Source organism: Desmodus rotundus, chromosome 5, assembly GCF_022682495.2.
Source record: "Desmodus rotundus isolate HL8 chromosome 5, HLdesRot8A.1, whole genome shotgun sequence".
Taxonomy (NCBI): domain Eukaryota; kingdom Metazoa; phylum Chordata; class Mammalia; order Chiroptera; family Phyllostomidae; genus Desmodus; species Desmodus rotundus.
In genome coordinates, this window is record NC_071391.1 from 41,375,230 (window position 1) to 41,397,889 (window position 22,660).

Genomic DNA, 22,660 nt, shown 5'->3' on the forward strand with positions numbered 1-22,660 from the left:
CACAAAAATCAGCTGCAGTTGTATACTGTAATAGTTAACTAGCAGAAACAGAAATTTAAAAAACAATCCATTTACAATTGTATCAAAAAGAATAAAATCCCTGAGAATAAATTTAACCAAGGAGATGACAGATCTCTATCCTGAAAACTATGACACTGATGAAAAAACTGAAGAAGGCATAAATAAATGGAAAGATATTCCGATGCACAGGGATTGGAAGAATATTGTTAAAATGTCCATACATGCAAAGCAATCTACAAATTTAATGAAATCCCTATCAAATTTTCAATGGCATTTTTCACAGAAATAGAATTATCCTAAAACTGTATGGAACCACAAAAGACCCCCAATAGCCAAAGCAATCTGAAGAAGAGCAAAGTTGGAGGTATCACATTTCCTGATTTTAAACTATATTACAAAGGTGTAATAAACAGTATGGTATTGACATAAAAACAGACACATAGATAAATGGAACAGAATAGAGAGCCAAAAATAAACCCATGCATATATTGCCAATTAATTTATGACGAAGGTGGAAAGAATATACAATATGAAAAGGACAGTCTCTTTAATAAATGGTGTTGGGAAAACTGGACAGCTACATATGAAAGAACAAAAACAGACCACTATTTTACATCATATACAAAATTAACTCAAAATGAATTGAAGACTTCAAATGTGAAAACTGAAACCCTGTAAGAAAACATTGGCAGTAAGCTACTTGACATTGGTCCTGGCAATGATTTTTGAGAGATCTCATTCCAAAAGCAAAGGTAACAAAAGAAAAATAAACAAGTGGGACCATATCAAACTAAAAAGCTTCTGCACAGCAAAGGAGATTATCAGTAAAATGGAAAGACAAATTATGGAATGGGAAAAACTATTTGCAAATATATATTCAATAAAAATATAACTCATATGAATCAATAACAAAAACCAAACAATCCAATTTAAAAATGGGCAGGGTATCTAAATAGACATTCCCACAAAGAAGATACACAGATGACCAATATGCACATGAAAGGAGGCCCAGCATCACTAACCACCATGGAAACGTAAATCAAAGCAACAATGAGATGTCACCTCACACCTGTTAGAATGGCCAATATTAAAACATCAGGAAACAACAAGTGTTGGCAAGGACGTGGAGAAAAGGGAACCCTCATGCACCATCGGTGGGATTGTAAATTGGTGCAGCCACTATGGAAAACAGTACGGAGATTTCTCAAAAAAATAAAAATAGAACTACCATGTAATTCAGCAATTCCACTTCTGGGTTCTTATCTGAAGAAAACAAAACATTATTTTGAAATGATATATGAATCCCTCTGTTCACTGCAGCATTTTTACAATAGCCAAGATATGGAAGCAATCTACGTGTTCATCAACAGACTTATTATGGATAAGGAGGATGTGGTACATTTATACAATGGAACATTAGTCAGTCATAAAAAATGAAATTTTGCCATGATGCAACAACATGGATGAACTGCGAGGGTATTAAGTCAAATAAGTAAGAGAATGACAAATACCATATGGTTTCACATATAGGTGGAACCTGAAAAGCAAAACAAATGAACAAACACAAAACCCTCAAACTCACAGATACATAGAACAGATTGGTGATCTCTAGAGGTGAGGAGGGTTGGGTCAACAAAATGGGTGAAGGGGTACCAGAGGTACAGACTTCCATTTAAAAATAAATAAGGCATGAGGATATAATATCTTACAAAGTTCTTGCAAAATTATACCAGCTTGCACTGCAAGGGGCAGTGCAAATGAAGAGGTATTGGACTCTCAGCTTAGAATGGGCAGAAAATCGGACAAGAAACAATTCAGCTATAACATGGGCTAGTTTTTTTCTTGGAAGAGGAAGGATTATTTAGAGGACTGAACTTATCATAAGCTCAGAAGGCTTAGAGCCAAAAGCCACAGAAACTTTTTAGCAGGAAGCAGGACTAGATCCTAATAAAAAAAAATGGCAACATGTGTCTAGTTGGATTTTGCAATTTCCATTGGGCCAGTGTTGCCAGATGATGAAAAGGAGTATTTACTGCAGTTTTTCTACCCTGGTATCAACAATGCCTGATGGCTGTGTAGGGGTCACATTCATATGCCTTGTCTCTTTAGTTCCTAGTTCTTGAAATCAAGAGGGACTGTAACTGAGGGGTCCCACCTATGGAATCTCACCCATGCCTGATATAGATCTCAAGATGACAGACTCAATACTGTTGTTGAGATGGCATAATGTTTTGGGGAAAGGTAGGAGGGTATAAATATATTTTGGTATGTGGGAAATGTGTAAGTAATTGTGGTTAGAGGGATTATGGTGGATTGAAGATGATTTCAAAGTCTTTGCCATTCTCTCACTGAAAGATGTGATGTAATTTCCCTCCCTTTAAATCTGAACTGGTTTTAGTGATTGTGTGTGTGTCTCTGTGTGTATGTGTGTGTGTGAGTGTGTGACAGTGGGTCTCCTGAGGCTCACATTTATCATTAAGTTCACCACCTTATATAGGCACAGTTCATGGTGCCTCAAAACAATTACAATTGTAATGTCAAAGGTCACAAAGCACTGATCGTCACATCATATATAATAATAATAAAAGAGTTTGAAATGTGAGAGTTACCAAAATGTCACACAGAGACACGAAAGGAGCAAATGCTATGGGGAAAAATAGTACCAACAGACTTGCCCAACACAGTGTTGGCACAGATACTCAATTTGTAAAAAATGCACTCTGCAAAATGCAATGAAATAATGTAAGCCTGTACATAAATATCTGTGGTCAAAGGGATTATGGTGCATTGGAGATGGTTGCAAAGTCTTTGCTACTTCTCTCTCTCACTGAAAGGTGTGATCTAATTTCCCTCCCCTTGACCTGAATATCACTGGGCTTTAGTGATTTGTTTTACCAATAGAAGAGTGTGGAAATGATGTTCTGGGCCTCCTGAGGCTAGCTCACAGGGAACACTGCAGCTTCCTTTTTAGTCTCTCAGCATACCTGCTATTGGAGTGTGAGCCACCTTATGAGAAATTCAACTACTCTGCTGATAAGACTGTGGAAAGACTAAGACTTCATGGGGAAGGAGAGGCTTTCAAACCACCCCTGCCAAGGTGCCAGGCTTCTGAGTGAAGCCATCTTGGATTCTCTACATTTGCCCAGATGCCTCCTGAGTATCACTAAGTGACTCATTAATGCTATGTAGAACAGAAGAAATGCTGAGCCAAGCCCAACCTGAATCTCTGACTACAAAATAATGGAATACAAAAGAATCATTTGTTTTAAGCCATTACGTTTTGAGTGACTTACTGGTAGCAATAGATAACCTGAAAAGCACCTTTCCTTAGCTAATTAATGACATCCCATTCACATCCATCAAATAATCAAAGCCAAAAATTTCTGAGGTTTCATCAGATGCTTTTTAAATGTTTAACTTCCCATAAGAATCCATCAGCAAGTCCTTTCTGGTCTTTTACCAAAACTATATCTTGAATAGGTTAATTTCTGTCTACACTGCAACTGACTAGCCCAATGTACCATCATCTCAGATCTTGACTATTAACCTCACTGGTCTCCAGTTCCCACTCTTCCTTTTTATAATTAAATTTTCAACAACAACCAGAGCGATCTTTAAAAAAACTTTTCATAGTAGATTAGACATATTTGAATTACCACTTAATGGCTTCCCATTCTTTTTAAAATAAAACTCAAACACTTTTCCACGGTCTGTGAAGCTCCCCATGACCTCAATGACCTCACTGTTTTTGAGAGCTTCTGTCCACCTGGTTTACCAAGGCCTCCTTATTTCTTGAGATAATCAGGATCTTTGCACTTGCTGATTTCCCGTCACTCTCCACATCAATGTAGTTTCTCACCTTTCAACTTTCTACTCAACTATCACCTCCTTCAGTGGCCATCCCTGTAACTCTAGGGTAATGCCACCTATATCTCAGAGTTATCCCTTGTAAAGTCATATCAACCCAATTGTCTCTTCCATACCCTTTATCATGTTCTGTATTTCTTATGTTTATTCATTCTCTAGTGTCTCCCCCATTAAAATCTAAACTGCATGACAACTCTATCCATCAGCATATTTTCAGTATTTACTCAGTTGCTAGAATATAATCAAGGCTCAATAAATATTTTTGAAATGAATGACTATCACATATCTACCTGTAAAATGACTTCAAGGTCTGGATCAAATATTCCTTACAGACTTTGAGATCACAATGAAAGGCAATTATCAATGTTTAAGTCCCCCTTTCCTACCTTCTCCCTGAAATATCTAAACACACCAAGAAAATGTGTGTGTGTGCATATACAGGGTCTGGCAGAAGTAAGGCTTGTTTTAGTGTGGTGGGTAGGGTATGAGAATGTCTCGCATGAGATGGACAGCAATTGGAACATTTCACCTAAGATGTTGTATAGTGTGATTGAGTGTGACATTGTTATGTTACAGACCTACATGCTTATGATTTTGTAATAAAAAAGAGGCGTTATTTGTGCTGGGCCCTGTATATATGTGTGTGTGAGTGTGTGTGTATAAATCCATATTTGTTACTGGTCTTTGACTTGAATTATTTTCTAATTAGCAAAGCTGAAATGATACCTGGGGTAAAATACAGAACACCCTGATGGCTCTAAGACATAAATCCAAAGTGTCCAGAGGGATGCTAGTTCAGGGTGCACACAGCTGAAGCTCTGAGATGTTATGGGAGTTGGGGTGCACCTGGACTTCTCACAGAATTGAAAATGTTGCTTATCAAAAGTCCAATACTAAAGTAGCACCTAAAAACAGGCTTAGAGCAGAAGATGATATTGTCTCTTAGCTCAGTTATACCAATTAATGAAAGGGCGAAGCCATATATCGCTGATACCACTCCTGCTTTTCGTATCAAATGGAAGTCTGTGAACATGGATAGTCTCACCTGGGAGGCACTTTCATATACGATGATGGACTGAATAATTATTGACTGAATGAGAATCTAGTGATGTGCCAGTCCCTTTGCACTTTTATTATCATTTGCTGGGAGGTGTCCTGGGTAGACTGCTATATAATAGAAATATTCTGGGGGGCATAAGGGGACTAAATGGTAATGGAAAATATATAATTAAGATTAAACAAAAAAAGAAATATACCTTGGGCCTCTGCTTCCAGCTCCTCATACAAATCTCCTAAACCCTTATAATTTCCTGAGTAATAGGGGTGCCAGGAGCATCAAATTGATATCTGGATATTTAGAAAACACTGGTTTTCCAATCGGTTGGAACAGGGGGAAAACACCACATATTTGGTGTGAGTAGACAAAGTTTTCCTTTACTCAGTATTTAATCATTTCATGTTTAATTTATCTGTGTTACCTTTTTAATCTTTGGTATGCATTTTCCACCCCAAATTTGCAGCATTATAGATACTCTACCTTTTTACTTAACAGTTTATTTTAAACATTTTCCACTTTATTACATCTTTCCCTTAAACCTCCCAGTCCTCACTTCTCACATCCCGTTACACTGAGACATGGACTTTCTCATGGTCTAAGTCTTGCTTTCAGATGCTCTCAACAGTCACCCACCGCTCTGAGCTGGGAATTCCCGAGTCCAGGCCCTTTCTAGTCATATGGTGATGATGTCAATGAGGGTAGATCACTACCCAAGAAATACATTTAGTGCAATCTATGACAACATTTCCAGTTTTTAATGGGTTATAATTTCCTTGTAAATCCAGACTGTGGAACTATGATTGTTGTTACCAATCTAATTTCAAGGCTTAGAGTTTAAAAATACCCCTTTTAATTCTTACCATTAAAGAAAACTATATTGTGTCACATGGGACTCTTTGTGTTTAACATGTGTTTAAATATGGGTAAACTTCCAGTCAAATCTTATGATTGTGGTGCCCAGACCTGATTTTCTAAAAGATGGGAATCGACCCAGTTTTCCCATCCTCAACTTTGTTATAGAACCTTCACAACCTGGACCATCTTGAGGCAAGAGTTTGTTCAAGAGCCTGATGCTAAGGCTTGGTCACGCAACGCAAATCCTCTGGACAGTAACAGCTGGAATCATGGCTGACGAGTGGCATCACAGTACATATTAAGTGCGTGGAATCAGAGGACTTGCATCCACCTCTCTCCAGACAAACTACTGGATCTCCCTGAGACTCAGTAATCTAATCTGTACATTGAGGAAAATCTACAATACCAGGATCATGGGATTGCTGTGAAAATTAAATGGAGAAGTACAGCAGTTTTGAACCCAAAGTTTCTGGATTCAAACACTGGGTGCACAGCCTCCTAGCTGCATGGTTTTGGGCAATCTACTTAATGTCTCTGTGCCCCAAATGATTTATTTCTAAAATAGAAATACTAGTTCAATTTAATGCAATTTTTGTGAGAAATAAACCAGTTAATATATATAATGTGCTTACAATAAGGCTTGACATATAGTAAGTGTGAATTATTGTTTGCTAAATAAATAAGAAAAAGTGCTTGGCACCTAAGGTGTTAATAATTGTAATAATTACAGTAATAATAAAGGGTTTACAAGGGTATAAAAATGAGAGTTAGAAGAAGTATGAATTTAATTTAGGTAATCAGTTATGCAGCATTTGGTAGGTCCTCGGTAGGAATGATACAGATAAACTCAAACTCTACAGGTCGTGTGACATGGTAAGAATGGACCCTAAGAATGTAATCTGACAATTGCCTTTCTCAGCGCCTCCTTCACATCTCTGTTCCTCAGACTGTAGATGAGAGGGTTCAACATGGGGATCACCACCGTGTAGAACACAGACACCACTTTGTTCTGGTCAGTTGAGTAGCTGGATTTGGGCAAGACATAAATGAAGGTAATAGTTCCATAGTAGAGAGTAACTGCAGTGAGGTGGGAGGTGCAGGTGGAGAAGGCTTTATGTCGTCCTTCGGCAGAACGCATCTTCAGGATGGTGGCGAGGATGCAGATGTAAGACACAGAGATCACAAACACTGTGACCACAATAATGGACCCAGAAGAGACGGAAGGGATCATTTCAATAATAGAGATATCTGAGCAAGCAATTTTTAACAAAGGGGAGAAATCACAGAAAAAGTGATCTACCTGATTCGGTCCACAGAAAGACAAACTCAATAAACAGCCAGTAAATGTCCAAGCATTCACACACCCACCCAAGTAGGACGTCCCCACTAAGAGAATGCAGATTCTGGGGGACATGTGCGTGGAGTACAGCAGTGGGGAGCAGATGGCCACATAGCGATCATAGGCCATGGCAGCCAGCAGGAAGCACTCAGCTGTCCCAAATGTGACCACAGAACAGAGCTGGGCTATACAACCAGCAATATGGAGAGAGGTTCCTTTCTTGAGGAAGCCCGTGAGCATAACAGGTGTGACTGATGAGGAGTAACCAATGTCTACAAAGGCCAAGTGGCAGAGGAAAAGGTACATTGGTGTGTGGAGCTGAGGGCTGCCTCTGATTAACATGATTATGCTGACGTTGCCCATTAAGGTGACAACATAGATTCCTAGAAACACAATAAATAAAATGACACAAGTTGTAGCATTCTCTGTTAACCCCAAAATGACGAACTCAGTCACGCCGGTGTGGTTTCCAACCTCCATGTCCTCTGTGAATTATTCCTGCTGAGGGAAATGTGAATATTTTCTATGCTTCCCCATGTTTTGCCATTGTGTTGTGACAAAGGCAAAGTTCCTCTGTTTTGAGGCAGTCTGCAAAAGCAGAATTCATGGTGAATAAGAAAAGATAGAGAAATTCCAGTACAATGCAATAAATTCAGGACACAGTGAAGATTCAGTGAAAATTCGAAAAGAAAGTTATGCTTATCAGAATGAGAAAATAGAAGTGTGAAAATGATTTTTAAATATTTCTGTAAAATATTATAAAATAGTTTAATTGGTACTTAATTTACCTGAAAGTTTCACATATGCACCACATCTTTTTTCCCATTAACTTCAGCTAAATAAAAATCCCTGCAGATACATCCTACAGATTTATAAATCCTTTTTGTATGCATTTTCTTTTATTATTTTAACATATATTAACAACTAAAGAAAGGCTCACCGACAAATCTTTAATAATGCCTTACAATCCATTTTGATTTATTGTACTTTGGTGGCATAAGTAGTATTTATATATTTGTAATCATGTAATATACTCTACATTTGCAATTTACAATTTCAATCAATATCATCAATAAAATATATCTGTTTCCTAAGAATTTTCATATCTGAAATGCTGAATGGAAAATACATCAAACTCCTTAGCATAGTATTCACAAAGTTTCATAATTTATCTCCAATTACTTTTCTAAAAGTATCTTTGTATATATGTGCTTCCTTGCAATTTTTGTGCTTTTAAGAGTCATGTTAACATTAAACTGAGGGTTTCTACTCAGTGTTATTGGTTCTAATTTTCAAGGAACCACAATGTTCTGCTAGCAACATTATTTCAGTTCTTAAAGTTGCAACTACTTACCCTAAGTGGTAAATATCGGAGCAAAATATCATTAAAAGGTCCTGTTTTTGAATTAGGAAGCATTTAATATTTCCAATAGTGGGACTTAGTTTTTTGGCTGAGTGGATGGTAAGATATAAGGAACCAATAGTTGGGAATCCACAGTTCATTAAAAAGTGCATTCTGTCTCTTATTTGACTTCATTAAGTGAGTTTAAATCACTCTAGTGACAGGCAGCTTGCTGCCATTGCTGTAAGCTCTGTCATTAAAAATGTGGTTTTCATCTTATCAATGATCCTCAGGAGCAAACCTTGTCCTTTCTGTAGAAAAACTGTGACATATTTGAATATATCTAGCTCACCTCTACTGCCTTTCCTTTCCTAAAATTACACCTCTATAGTTCTCTGGCCATTTCACCAGTGGCACACTTTTCAGATCCCTGAAACTGGTCCTTGTCCCCCTCTGAATACACGCGGGGGCCGGGCACTGAGCAGCACTCGTGCGGCCGCCTCCGCATCACTGTGCACTGTGTGAGCCTCAGTCTGTGCTGACAGCAGTGATGAAGATGAAGAGAGAAAAACAGATCCTAGACCTCCCACTGGCCAGCTGTTTTAACTTCCACATAAAACCTCTGTGCCTGTCAGTGTTTTCATTTGTAAAAGGGGTATAATTGTTTCTGTAATGCAGCTTTGATGTGAGATTAAAAGAAGTTATATTTATCAAGTACCCAAAGGTATCTGGTCATACATCAGCTCTAAGTAACTATTATTTATTAGGTAAAAATGAAGTGTTGGTAGGTTTTCTGTTTAATTTTTTGATGAGAAGTATATATAGCTTCTCTTTCAACACATGGCAGGAGATTTTCACTACAAATCCAAAGTAAGACTTGAAGTGTAATATCTGATGCCATCACACTTTTGGGCTATGCCTTTCAGATGCATAATGAGGTACCTGATTCTTGCTGCTCCCTTCCTCCCTCCACTGCCCACCTAGGGTTCCTTCTCGAGCTCTTCACTCTGCTACCCATTCATGCTTGCCCACCTGCAGCGGGGACTCTGACTTTCAACTATGCCTTCACTCAATGCATGGTGACCAGAAGGCACAGGACTGTGTGAGCCTCATCTGACCTGCATATCTGGTGGTTTCTTTGCAATGTCATTCCATAGTTTCACAAGCACAGCAGTGGCTCTGGCTGGGCAGCCTGGTTTAAGTGGCCAGAAGAACCATTCTGCAGAGCATCCCTTGCTGAGGCCACAGTTTCCACAGTGGTCCAGAGCTAAGTTGATTAGATAGCTTCTTTTATTTTCATTTCATGTAACAGATACAAATTTAAAGTACTTAAACAAACATCCATAAATATTACACTGACCTTCAGAGCCTGAACTGTTGAGGATGAATTCCAAAGAGACTCATAAAGCCCAAGTTTTCCACTTAGTTTTATAAGTAGTTGTGGACTCAACACTTGACAGTGTAAACCACTGAATGCTCCCCTTCATCAAGGACCACAGTTACATATATGCTGTGAGGATGAGGGTGGTTATCTGTGTGGGTGGTGGGAGGAAAAGGAAGCCTGTAATAGATCACAACAAATCCCCTGGGGCTGTTTTTGTTTGCCCCATTGAGAAAAACGTTCTCTTATAGCAAACCTTGTAAAGCCTGGTGAGTCATTAGGCCAGGCTGTCCTTCCCAAAGGGACAGCTATATGCCATGTGTCCTTTGGAATTCCTTCTCCCTTATTTGATGAAAGTGAAGGAGAAAGTTCTTGGTCTCCAAGAGCATGGGAAACACTCAGAACAATAGCTAATTACTTTATTACGGTAAGATGGATGATCCCACTGTACTTTCCAATAAGGTAACCTTTGAATCAATATGAAAAGGAGCATTAGAATTGAAGGAGGGAAAGAAGAAAACTACTGCTTTGACTTAGTGACAATTTAGCTATAGAAAAAAAATTAAGACAATTCTCTTTGAAATTCAGAATACACAGGATGGTCCCCTATTTCAGTGTCTTGGAACTTGTTTCTTCTCACTGCTCAACAGAATAATTGAAGGAATTCTTCTGAGGCATCTAAGTACCCACATTCCACTGAGCCAGCAGGCAATAGCCAGTACATTAGATATCCCACCTTCCTTTATTTGCTTCTAAAGGTTATCATTAAGATTCATTATTTCTACAGCTCTTTTCCCACATTCTGATAAGATGAGGCATCTCCAATTGATTGATTTTGCTATTCACAACCATAATTTTCCATTCTCAAGTGCTGCTCAAAGCTGGATTCCCTTACTTCTTGTACCATTCATTTGTCCACTTCCATTCCAGAATTCTCTGACCCCATGTGAAAAAATATCCTTCAACCTAAAACCATCAAAATATTTTACTGTAATATATAAGCCTCCTTACTTTATCAGCCCTATTAAAAGTACTCACATTGTTTTCTTTTTTTTCCTCTAAAGTTCATTTATATTTCTCTACGCTTTTAATCTTTTTTTAAAATATATTTATTGATTATGCTATTACAGTTGTCCCATTCCCCCCCTCTCACTCCACTCCATCCTGCCCACCCCCTCCCTCCCACATCCCCCCCCTATAGTTCATGTCCATGGGTCATACTTATAAGTTCTTTGGCTTCTACATTTCCTACACTATTCTTACCCTCCCCCTGTCTATTTTCCACCTATCATCTATGCTACTTATTCTCTGTACCTTTCCCCCCTCTCCCCCTCCCACTCCCCTATTGACAACCCTCCATGTGATCTCCATCTCTATGGTTCTGTTCCTGTTCTAGTTGTTTGCCTAGTTTGCTCTTGTTTTTGTTTTATGTGTGGTCGTTAATAACTGTGAGTTTGCTGTCATTTTTACTGTTCCTATTTTTGATCTTCTTTTTCTTAGGTAACTCCCTTTACCATTTCATATAATAAGGGCTTGGTGATGATGAACTTCTTTAACTTGACCTTATCTGAAAAGCACTTTATCTACCCTTCCATTCTAAGTGATAGCTTTGCTGGATACAGTAATCTTGGATGTAGGCCCTTGCCTTTCATGACTTGAAATACTTCTTGCCAGCCCCTTCTTGCCTGTAAGGTCTCTTTGGAGAAATCAGATGACAGTCTTATGGGAACTCCTTTGTAGGTAACTGTGTCCTTTTGTCTTGCTGCTTCTAAGATTCTCTCCTTCTGCTTAATCTTGGGTAATGTAATGATGATGTGCCTTGGTGTGTTCCTCCTTGGGTCCAGCTTCTTTGGGACTCTCTGAGCTTCCTGGACTTCCTGGAAGTCCATTTCCTTTGCCAGATGAGGGAAGTTCTCCTTCATTATTTGTTCAAATAAGTTTTCAATTTTTTGTTCTTCCTCTTCTCCTTCTGGCACCCCTATAATTTGGATGTTGGAACGTTTCAAGATGTCCTGGAGGTTCCTAAGCCTCTCCTCATTTTTCCGAATTCTTGTTTCTTCATTCTTTTCTGGTTGGATGTTTCTTTCTTCCTTCTGGTCCACACCGTTGATTTGAGTCCCAGTTTCCTTCGCATCCCTATTGGTTCCCTGTACATTTTCCTTTGTTTCTCTTAGCATAGGCTTCATTTTTTCATCTGGTTTTCGAACAGATTCAACCAAATTCTGTGAGCATCTTAATAACCAGTGTTTTGAACTGTGCATACAATAGGTTGGCTGTCTCTTCCTCGCTTAGTTGTATTTTTTCTAGAGCTTTGGAGTGTTCTGTCATTTGGGCCATTTTTTTTTTCTTGGTATGTCTGTTACTTAAAGGGGCGGAGCCTTAGGTGTTCACCGGTGGTGGAGTAACGCTGGTCGCTGTGCTGTGTCGCTGTATGTGGGGCAGGGGCTGAGAGGGAGCAATGGTGCCCGCTTCCCTCTCCACCGGATTTCAGTCTTTCACTCCGCTACCCACAATCAAACTGGGCCCCTCTTGTGCTGGTTCCCGAGTGGGTGGGCTTATGCACGCCCTAGGCCCCTGTGGATCTCTCCAACGACCTCTCCTGTGAGGCTGGGAGTCTCTCCTGCTGCTGCCCCAACCCCCATGGGCGTTTTCAATCAGAGGTCTGAGGCTTTATTTCCCCCGCGCGCTGGAGCCCTGGGTTATGCGGTCTGCTTCGCTCCCCGCCGTTCATCCCGGTTTATCTGTGTGCGAGTGTGGGGCCGTGGGGTACTACCCTCCGCTCTGCCTGCCCCGTTCTCCTCCACTCTGAGTCCGGCCCTCTCGGTTTATCTGTGTGTGAATGTGGGGCCGCAGGGTCTGCTAGTGGTCAGACTGTCTGCCCGGTTCATCCCACACTCCGCCAGTCTTGGTCCTGCTATGGCCACGCGAGTCCTCTCCACCCCGGTGCCCATCTCTGCCCCTCCTACTGGTCTGAATGTATGTTTCTTTTTTATCTCCTTGGTGGGGGACTTCCTTGCCGTTCGATTTTCTGTCAGTTCTGGTTGTGTGAGGAGGCGCAGTGTGTCTACCTACGCCGCCATCTTGGTTCTCCTCACATTGTTTTGAAGAAGCAGAGTGGATTGCAAATCCAGAACAAGAAGGAGCAAGTCCAAATCTTCACAATGGCGATTGCCAGTAAATCTGCATCTTGCTCAATCCTTCTTCTGCATTAAATTGTATTATTCATCTTTTTGGACAGTGGCAGTGGTCAGTGCTCCATACGCCCTGAGAAGTTAAGAGCAAACCCATCACTCATCCAATCACTAATTTAATCAACACAGCATCCAAACTAAATTGAGGCCCTGCTATCCAAAGCACAAAACAATCAACCAAATTTCAACCCAGATGGAATTTATCTACAATGGAAGGCATGAAGAAGCAGCTTCAGGAATATAGGAGAAAGAATGATTTACTTTGCACCTAAGGGGCTGGTCAGGGAAGGTGGCCTAAATGGATCAGGTGCTGACAAAGGTGTATTTTCATGGATCCTGATGGAAGCTTTGCCCAGGGACTTGGACAAAGAACTGTCAGAATAGAAATTTGGCTGGAGAGATAGAGACAAAAGTCAGGGCTCTGATTCCAACTCTGCAGACAAAACAGCCCTTTTGGCTGAGGACTTCAAGTAGTGGGGAGAGAGCCATGGAGCAAGGTGAGTAAGTAACAAAAACAAAGCACAGTCCATTGTTCCTCTAAATGTAGTCCAGGGACTGGTGGCCATGAGCAAATTGTTAATTATCACTGCATGACAAAATGTGGGCCAGAAGTGGAGGGCAACCATTTATATACTTTCATTGCAATTTGAGAGCAATAGAGTAAGTTTAAGTGAGTTAACTCTAATAATAAAAATGCACTTATATTTTTGTTCTTATTTAATTTTTAGTAGTTCTATAATAGTTTTATTATTTTCTAAAAATTCTTTATCTATAGATGCTCAAAAAAAAAGTTTGAAAAACCTAGGTTTTCAAAGGTGTGACCTTTTTAACCAGGAGACCTGGGTTCTATTGGAGATGTATGAGCCCAGGAAAACTGTTTAACCTCTTTGAGACTCAATTTCATGGTTTCTAAAATGGGGTCAATAATTCCTATCCAGTAGGCTGGCCATAGATTTAAATAACATAAATTATAGTTATGTAGAAAAGTGAACTGAAGCTATTGGTGTATTTCAAATATGTGATAAATACAAGAAAGTGCCTAAACATTTTGATTTGGATAAGTCAACTCATCAGAATTGGGTGGATCCCTATTACCTTTCTCTAATTAACTGTGTTTCTTCCTCAATCCCACACACTGCCTCCTATGAGATCCATGACGTTGCAACGACAACACCTTCTGTTTGCTGTGTTGATCTCCCTGCCATTCCCCACTCCTTGAGGACTTTAGCACCTGCACTAAAAGTTTCCTCTCCACCTCTACCTTTGTCATCAGCAAGGACAACTTCTAAATACTTGCATATCTGAACCGATAACCTAACTTAAAATTCCTCTGCATTCTTGACTCTAATAGCTTTTATTCATCTACACTCTTCTTATGAAACCCTCTATCAAATTCATACCCTAAATATCACTCATTTTCGGTTCTGTGCCTTTTAAGAATATGTAAAACTAAAATCATGGTGTTAAAGCCCAACCAGCCAAAGGCCACCAGAAACAGACTTACAATGCAACAAAATAAAGTGTATTGACTTAGTGCAGTGGTGAAATGCTTGCTCTCCAGAAGACCACCACATGCCCCTCAGTAATGGAGAGAACGCATGTGCTTTTTGAAAAATTTGGCTTCTTATTGAAGGATTCTGAGGAGACGAAAGGGGATGCAGAGATCAGTTCTGTCTAGTTGCTGCTTCTGAGGTGAGATTAAAAGAAGGGAGTAACCTGGGATTCCATATTGCCATGAAATGAGGGCCATTTAGCACCTGTGTATCTCCAGCAATACGTGGGAGCAGCACATCAAAACTAGATGTATTACTGGAACATATATAAAAAACCCGTGGACAAAGACAAGGGGGTGGGGGGACAATTGAATGTGGGGGGTGGGGTGGGTAGGGTGGGGGAGAGAAATGGGGGGAAAAGGGGACAACTGCAATTGAGCAACAATAAAAAACTAGATGTATTATTGGGAAGAAAGCAGTAGTCATTTAAAAATTAGATCATTATGGCTTTTTACTGCTGCTGCATAGACTTGGAATAAACTAATCTTTTAACACCTTTTAAAAATTGGATTGCTTATTCTCTTATTGAGTTACAAAGGCTCTTTATATGCTTTTGATACAAAGCCTTTAATAGATATACATGGTAAATAATTTATTACAATGTGTATATTAGCCTTTTACTTTTAATAATGTCTTTTGAAGTTATTAATGCTTTAAATTTTATGAAGTCTGGGTTATTATTTTTCAAGTTCATGTGTTTGGTGTTATATAAGATATCTTTGCCTCAGGTCAATAAAATTCCCTCTATACTTTTTTCCTTGAAATTTTATAGTGTTTGTTTACATTTATTCCTAAACTCTCTTTTATCTTAATTTTTGTTTTATGTGTAAAGTAAGCATTGAGGTGTGTTTTGTTTTGTTTTAATGGAGAATCACTTGATCCAGTCTCCCCAGTGGGAGACTCTTGACCTGTCTTTTTGAGCCCCACTCTGCTGAGCTCAGTTCCACAGGGGAATTGGTGTACTACTCAGACCTGGAAACTTTGGAGAGTGTCTCCCTGGGAAGCTCTTGTCAGGACTCAAATGAGCACAGGGTTGTTGCTCAGGGCCTGTCCTTCCCCACCTGAGAGCTCAGCCAGCACTATTCCCCCAACAGGAGACCTTTTTGACCTGTCCTTCCATCTCCCGGTGGCTCTGCCTTGCTGAGCTTGCTCCTGCAGAGGGGCTGGCTGTCTGCACCAACCTGAACCCTCAAAGCACTCCTCCTGGGGGAGCTAGGGTTGGAGTATCTGGCAGAGACTGAGTGGTATGGCTCTGGAGTAGGGGCCATATCCTCCTTCCCCCCTCACTGAGTGTCTGATCATGCTGACTCCAAACAGGAGATCTACTGTTCCCATCCTCCTGACCCTGGTCATGCTGCCCTACCAAGCTCATACCTTGTGTAAGGGTGTGTCAGTTGTGGCCAGCCAGGGCCCACTCTACAGTCTTTCCTCAGAAGGCCCTGGAGGAAAAGCAGGCAACCTCAGGGGATGGCAGAGTAGCTGACAGGTGTAGGCAGATCTCAGGGCACCTTGGACCTTTTACTGATCTGCCCCTGGCTCAGAAATGGTGGAATCTAGCCCTTGTACATAGCTTGTCCCCTCCCATGCTCACCCAGGCCTAGTAGAGACAGCCACAAACAGTGAACAGCATGGAGCTCCAGACAAGCAGCCCAAGGCCAGTTACATGCAGCCTCTGACATTGACCTGCACCAGAACCACCCACCCAAGTGGACTCAGAAGCAACGTAACCATGGTGGGCCTCAGACCACACCAGAGCTAGACACAACTAGCCACACACACAGCATACCTAAAGGGGGATTCTGGCAGGCACCAGACCTTGCTGGAAACTCTGCCTCTGCGGACAGCCCCTGCACAGTGACTCATATACTGTGATCAAGGTCTACCCTTATTGTCAGCCAGCCTGAAGTTTAACCCCATGCACAAATGGGCCAACAGCATTCAAGACTCAACTATAACTGGAGGGCGCATATAATCCACAAAAGGGGTGTTCCTGGAGCACCTAGCTCAGGTGAGCTGGAAGGACAGATTGAGAGCTTCCCAGACAAGAAAAAGATAAAGGAGTACATCATCACCAAACCAGTATTATATGAAAAATTAAGGGGTCTCCTTTAAGAAGAAGATGAAGATAAAAAATATGAACAATAAAATGGCACTATATACACCTATCAACGACTGAATCCAAAAAGACAAAATAAATGAACAAGAAAAACACAAAGAGAATCATAGATACAGAGATTGATGGTTGCTAGATGGGAGCGGTGTTGGTGCGATGGATAAAAAAGGTGAAGGGATTAAGAAGTAGAAATTGGTTGTTACAGAACAGTCATGGCGATGTAAAGTACAGCACAGGGAATATAGCAGCCAAAGAATATATATATGCATGACCCACGGACATGGACAATGGCATAGGGACTACCTGAGGCTGATGGAGTCTGAATGAAGGGGGCAATGGGAGAAAAATTGGGGCAACTGAAATAGCATAAACAATAAAATATAACTTAAATTAAAAAATAAAATAAATTTCCCCAATTATCTCTAAAAAGAGAGACATAAGGTAGCTGAATGTATATAAAAAAAATCCATATATATGCTGTTTAAAAGAGACCCACATCAGAACAAATGATACACAAAGTCTGTAAGTGAAGAGATGGAAAAAGATATTCCATTCAAGTGAAACAAACAAAAAGCTGGCATAGCAATACTTATATGAGACAAAATAGACTTCAAAACAAAGGCCATAACAAGAGACAAAGAAGGACACTAAATACTAAAGGGATCAATCCAGCGAGAGGATATAATCCTTCTAAATACATATACATCCAACATAGGAGCACCTCAATATATAAAAAAATCTTGGTGGACATAAAGGGAGAGATTGACAGTAGCACAGTCATAGCAGGGATTTTAGCACCTCATTTACATCAGTGGATAGATCTTCCAGACAAAAAATCAACAAGGCAACAGTGGCCTTAAAAACACATTAGACCACATGGATTTGATTGATATGTATGACAGAGCAGCTGAATACACATTCTTTTCAAGTGCACTTGGGGCATTCTCTAGAATAGGCCAGGTGTTAGAATATAAGACAAGTCTTAATATCAAAAAGATTGAAATCATAACCAGCATCTTCTGAACCACAGTGGTATGAAACTAGGAATCAAGTACAATAAAACCCCCCTGAAAAACCCACAGATGGAGGCTAAATAACACTTTAGTAACATCAACAAAATGGAAAGGGAACCAACCGTATGGGAAAGCCTATTTGCCAATGATACCTTGGCCAAGGGTTTAATCTCCAAAATATAAAAGGAACTCACATGACTCCACACCAGGAAGATGAGCAATCCAATGGAAAATAGGAAAAGGACCTGAACAGACACTTCTCCAAGGAGAGCCCATAGATCCATGAAAAAGTGCTGATTATCACTAGCCGTCAGAGATGTAAACTGAAACCACAGTGAGATATGACTTCACACCAGTCCACCATAAACAAATCAATAAACAACAAGCGCTGGTGATGTTGTGGAGAAAAGGGAAGCTAGTAGACGGTTGGTGGAAATGCAAACTGCTGCATCCACTGTGAAAAACAGTATGGAATTTCCTTAAAAAACTAAAGATGGAACTGAACTGCCTTTTGATCCAGTGAGGATTATACCCTAGAATCCTGAATCACCAATCCAAAAGAACCTATGCACCCCAATGTTCATAGCAGCATATTTATAATAGCCAAGTGTTGGAAACAGCCTAAGTGCCCATCAGTAAATGAGGTGATCAAAAAACTGTGGTACATTTACACAATGGAATACCATGCAGCAGAAAGAAAGAAGGAACTCCTACCTTTTGCAACAGCATGGATGGAAATGTAAAGTATTATGCTAAGTGAAATAAGTCAGGCTGTGAAAGACAAATACCTTATGATCTCACTTATAAGTGGACTTAATAAACAAAACAAACAAATAAGCAAAACAGAACCAGAGATACGGAAATATAGAACAAACTGACAGTTATTGGGGGGGTAGGGGACGGTGGATAACAGGGGAAAGAAGGGGAAGGGGCAAGCCAAGGAACAGGAATAGAGGATACACTGGCATGGACAATGGGGTGGGGATTGACTGTGGGAGTGGGGCAGGGGGAGCAATGGAGGAAAAGGTGTGACAACTGTAACTGAACAACAAAAAAGTGAAGAAACAAACAAAATAACATGTTAGTAAACAATGAATGGATCAACAATGAGATCAAGAAAGAAATCAAAATTTACCTTGAGATAAATGTAAGTGAGCACACAACAGCCCCAAATCTATGGGACACAGCAAAAGCAGTCCCAAGAGGGAAATTCATAGCATTAGAGGGCTACCTCAAGAAGCAAGAAAAATCTCAAATAAACAATCTAACCTAATACCTAAACTAGGAAAAAACTAAAAAAGAAAGCCCAAAGTGAGTAGAAGGAAGGAAATAATAAAGATCAGAACAGAAGTAAATTAAATAGAATCAATATCAACAATACAAAAGATCAATGAAACCAACAGCTAATTCTTTGAAAAGATAAACAAGACTGATGAACATTTAATCAGATTCATCAAGAAAAAAAAGAGAGGTCCTTCCAAAATAAAATCATAAAAGAGAAGTAACAACTGACATTACAGAAATACAAAGGATGGTAGTAAGAATATATTACAAACAATTATTTGCCAAAATATTGGACAATCTGGATGAAATGGATAAATTCCTACAAACATACAATCCTCCAAAGCTGAATCAGGAAGAATCAGAAAATCTGACTATACCAATTACAACTAATGAAATCAAAGCAGTAATAAAAAAAAATCCCAGCAAGTACAAGTCCTGGACCAGATAGCTTCACAGGAAAATTTTCCCAAACATTTAAAGAACTCACACCTATCCTCCTAAAACTATTCCAAAAAATTCAGGAGGAGGCTAGACTCTCAAGCTCATTGTATTATGCCAGCATTATCCTAATTCTAAAATCAGGTAACATCACAAAAAGAAAGAAAATAATAGGCCAATGTCCTTGATGAACATAAACATGAAAATCTTCAACAAAATATTAGCAAATGGGATCCAGCAATACATTAAAAAGACCATACACTATGATCAATTGGGATTTAGTCTGGGGACCCATGGTTGGTACAATATTTGTAAATTAATAAACATGATATACCACATAAACAAAATTAAGGACAAAAAGCACATTGTCACATCACTAGATGCAGAAAAAGCATTAATAAAATCCGGATCCCATTTATGGTAACAAAACAAACAAACAAAAACAAAACAAAACCTCTCAGCAAAGTGAGGATAGATGGAACATACCTCAACATAATAAAGGCCATAAATGACAAACCCACAGCTAACATGATACTCAATGGGCAAAAACCAGAAGCATTTCCCTTAAGATGGGGAACAAGGCAGGGATGTCTGCTTTCACCTCTCTTATTCAACACAGTACTAGTAGTCCTAGCCACAGCAATCAGACAAGAAGAAGAAATAAAAGACATCCTAATTGTAAAAAAAGAAATAAAGCTGTCATTATTTGCAGAGGGCATGATACTGTATATAGAAAACCCTAAACATTCTACCAAAAAACTAATAGAACTGTAAAAGGAATTCAGTAAAGGAGAAGGATACAAAGTAAATATCCAAAAATTGATTGCATTTTTTATACACCAATGATGAATTGTCAGAAAGGGAAACTAAGAAAATAATCCCACTAACAACTGCATCAAGAAGTAAAATACCTAGGAATAAGTATAATCGAGGGTGTAAAAGACCTGCACTCAGAAAATTATAAGACACTGAAGAAAGGAACTGAATAAGATATAAATAAGTGGAAGCATATATGGTGTTCATGGGTAGGAAGAAATCATCATTAAAATGTCCATATTATCCAAACCAATTTATAGATTGAATATAATTCCTATCAAGATACCAAAGGTGTATTTCACAGAACTAGAACAAACATTGCAAATATTTATGTGGAACCACAACAATCCCCAAATAGCCACAGCAACTATCTTGAGAAATAAGAACAAAGTTGGAAGACTCAGGCTACCTGATATCAAACTATATCACAAGGCCATAGTAACCAAAACAGGATGGTTCTGGAAGAAAAACAGGCAAATGAGGTTGTCTAGAAGGTATCCAGCCATGTAGTATCAAAAATGAGATACATTTATTGAACAAGATACAAGATACAAGAAACATTATATACAGGACAATGATACCTCAGCCCTCAGACAACGACACTTCAAAGTAGATACCTTGGGACCTCACACAGTTCTTCAATTCACCATCAGCTGCCTCATCATATTTTGGGACCCACTGTTGGTGGAAATGCAGTTTAGTACAACTACTGTGGAAAGCAGTATGGAGTTATCTCAAAAAATTAAAAAAGGGATGGCCTAATGAACTGACAATTTTACTTTGGGGAATATATCCAAAGAAACCCAAAACACTAATTTTAAAGAATGTATGCACCCCAATGTCAATTACAGCATTACTTGCAATACCCAAGATTTGGAAGCAGCCCAACTGTCCATCAGTAGATGGGTAGATAGACAACTGAATACTACTCGACTGTGAAAAAAGAAAGAAATCTGCCGTTTTGGACAGCATGCATGCACCTGGAGACCATCATGCTCTATGAAATAAGCCAGTCACAAAAAGACAAATACCATATGATTTCACTCATATGAGGAAACTAATGAACAAAATAAACCAACAAAACAGAAGCAGACGCAGAGAGAACAGACTGACAGCTATCAGAGGGGAGAGGGTTGTGGGGCTGGGTGAAGGGATTAAGCAAACAATCAAGCAAACAGCTCATAGACACAGACAACAACAGCAGGGTGATTAGCAGAGGGGAAGGGGGGTGAGGGAGGTTGAAGAGGGTATAAATGAGGTATAAATGGTTGAAGGAGGCATAACTAGAAGTAGTGAACACACAATACAATGTCCAGAGACTATATTATAGAATTATACACCTGAGACCTATATAATTTGATGAACTAATGTCACCCCAATGAATTCAATTTTAAAAAAGGAGTCAAGAGTGGTTACCTGTGGGGATTTGAAAAGGAAGGGAAAATGAGCAATTCTTATCTCTTCTGAGCCATTTTAACCAAGTACATACAATTGACAGCACTAAAATGAGGGATATTAAATTATTTTAATAAATAACTCAGGCTGTTCCGTGGAAGACCAAATGTACATATAGGAGAATCAATTGTAGCACTTTGCACTGTTAAGATAAAGTGCACAAGTGACAGGGATTAGGAGGTAAGACCAACAGGAGTTGGTCATGGGTGAACACATGAGAACCAGTTCGGATCCTGAGTACAGACCTGGTGCTCAGGGTCAGACCTTAGGTCTAGCCAGGTTTGGGGAATTAGGCAGACTGTTTTGGGTGGGAAGCAAAAACCGCAGGTCATGGGCCAGTTGGGAACCAGTGGCCACAAGGGAGGCGCTCAAGTCAACTAGAGGACAGTAGCAGTTAAAGTGCACGTTCTGGCAGCAGTCCGACTTAGGTTTTAAACCTGGATGGAATTTTACCACTTGAATATATTAGACAAGTATCTTGAACTAAGACTTGGGATACTCTGTAAAATTAGGATAATGGGAACTCTTAGCTCACCAAATTATTGAGAGGATTACATGAGTGTGTAAATAAAGTGTTAAGCAAGTGCTTGGCAAAGAGTAAATTCTGAATGAAAGTTGGTTAGTATTATTAGTAGAATTTCGATAGAGTGGCACATAGGCAGGGTGAGACAGAACTTTCTAAAATAAAGGTTAGCAAGAGAATTAGCTGAGTCTTCAGGTTGAAGACAGCTGTTTCTACCATCATCCATCTACGCAAATAAGTCACTAGTCATCAGTAGTCATCCCTGTGAGGCATGTGGATGAACTCTGACCTGGAAGTCATTCAGACCTCTTTTTACTTCATAGTTTTGTATATACAACTGTAAAGATTATATATATATTTACTTTTTGCTAGAGAAAATATAATTTTAAATAATCATGTTATTTAAATTTCA

General features: G+C 39.5%; 1 protein-coding gene across 3 annotated transcripts; it reads right to left on the reverse strand.

The window, feature by feature from the left end:
• Window positions 1–5,461: 5,461 nt before the first annotated feature.
• LOC112303421 (olfactory receptor 5P1) lies at window positions 5,462–10,002 on the reverse strand. Of its 3 annotated transcripts, none has more exons than XM_045194227.2 (2): window positions 9,842–10,002; window positions 5,462–7,522 (listed from the first exon to the last, which is right to left on the reverse strand). In XM_045194227.2, the coding sequence occupies exon 2, from the start codon at window positions 7,500–7,502 to the stop codon at window positions 6,687–6,689; it is 816 nt and encodes a 271-aa protein (XP_045050162.2). In that variant the 5' UTR covers window positions 7,503–7,522; window positions 9,842–10,002; the 3' UTR covers window positions 5,462–6,686. The 3 variants fall into 3 exon arrangements, with proteins under 3 accessions (XP_045050162.2, XP_045050161.2, XP_045050160.2); XM_045194226.2 differs by having other exon boundaries at window positions 5,462–7,637; XM_045194225.2 differs by having other exon boundaries at window positions 5,462–7,727.
• Between the last annotated feature and the right edge of the window lie 12,658 nt (window positions 10,003–22,660).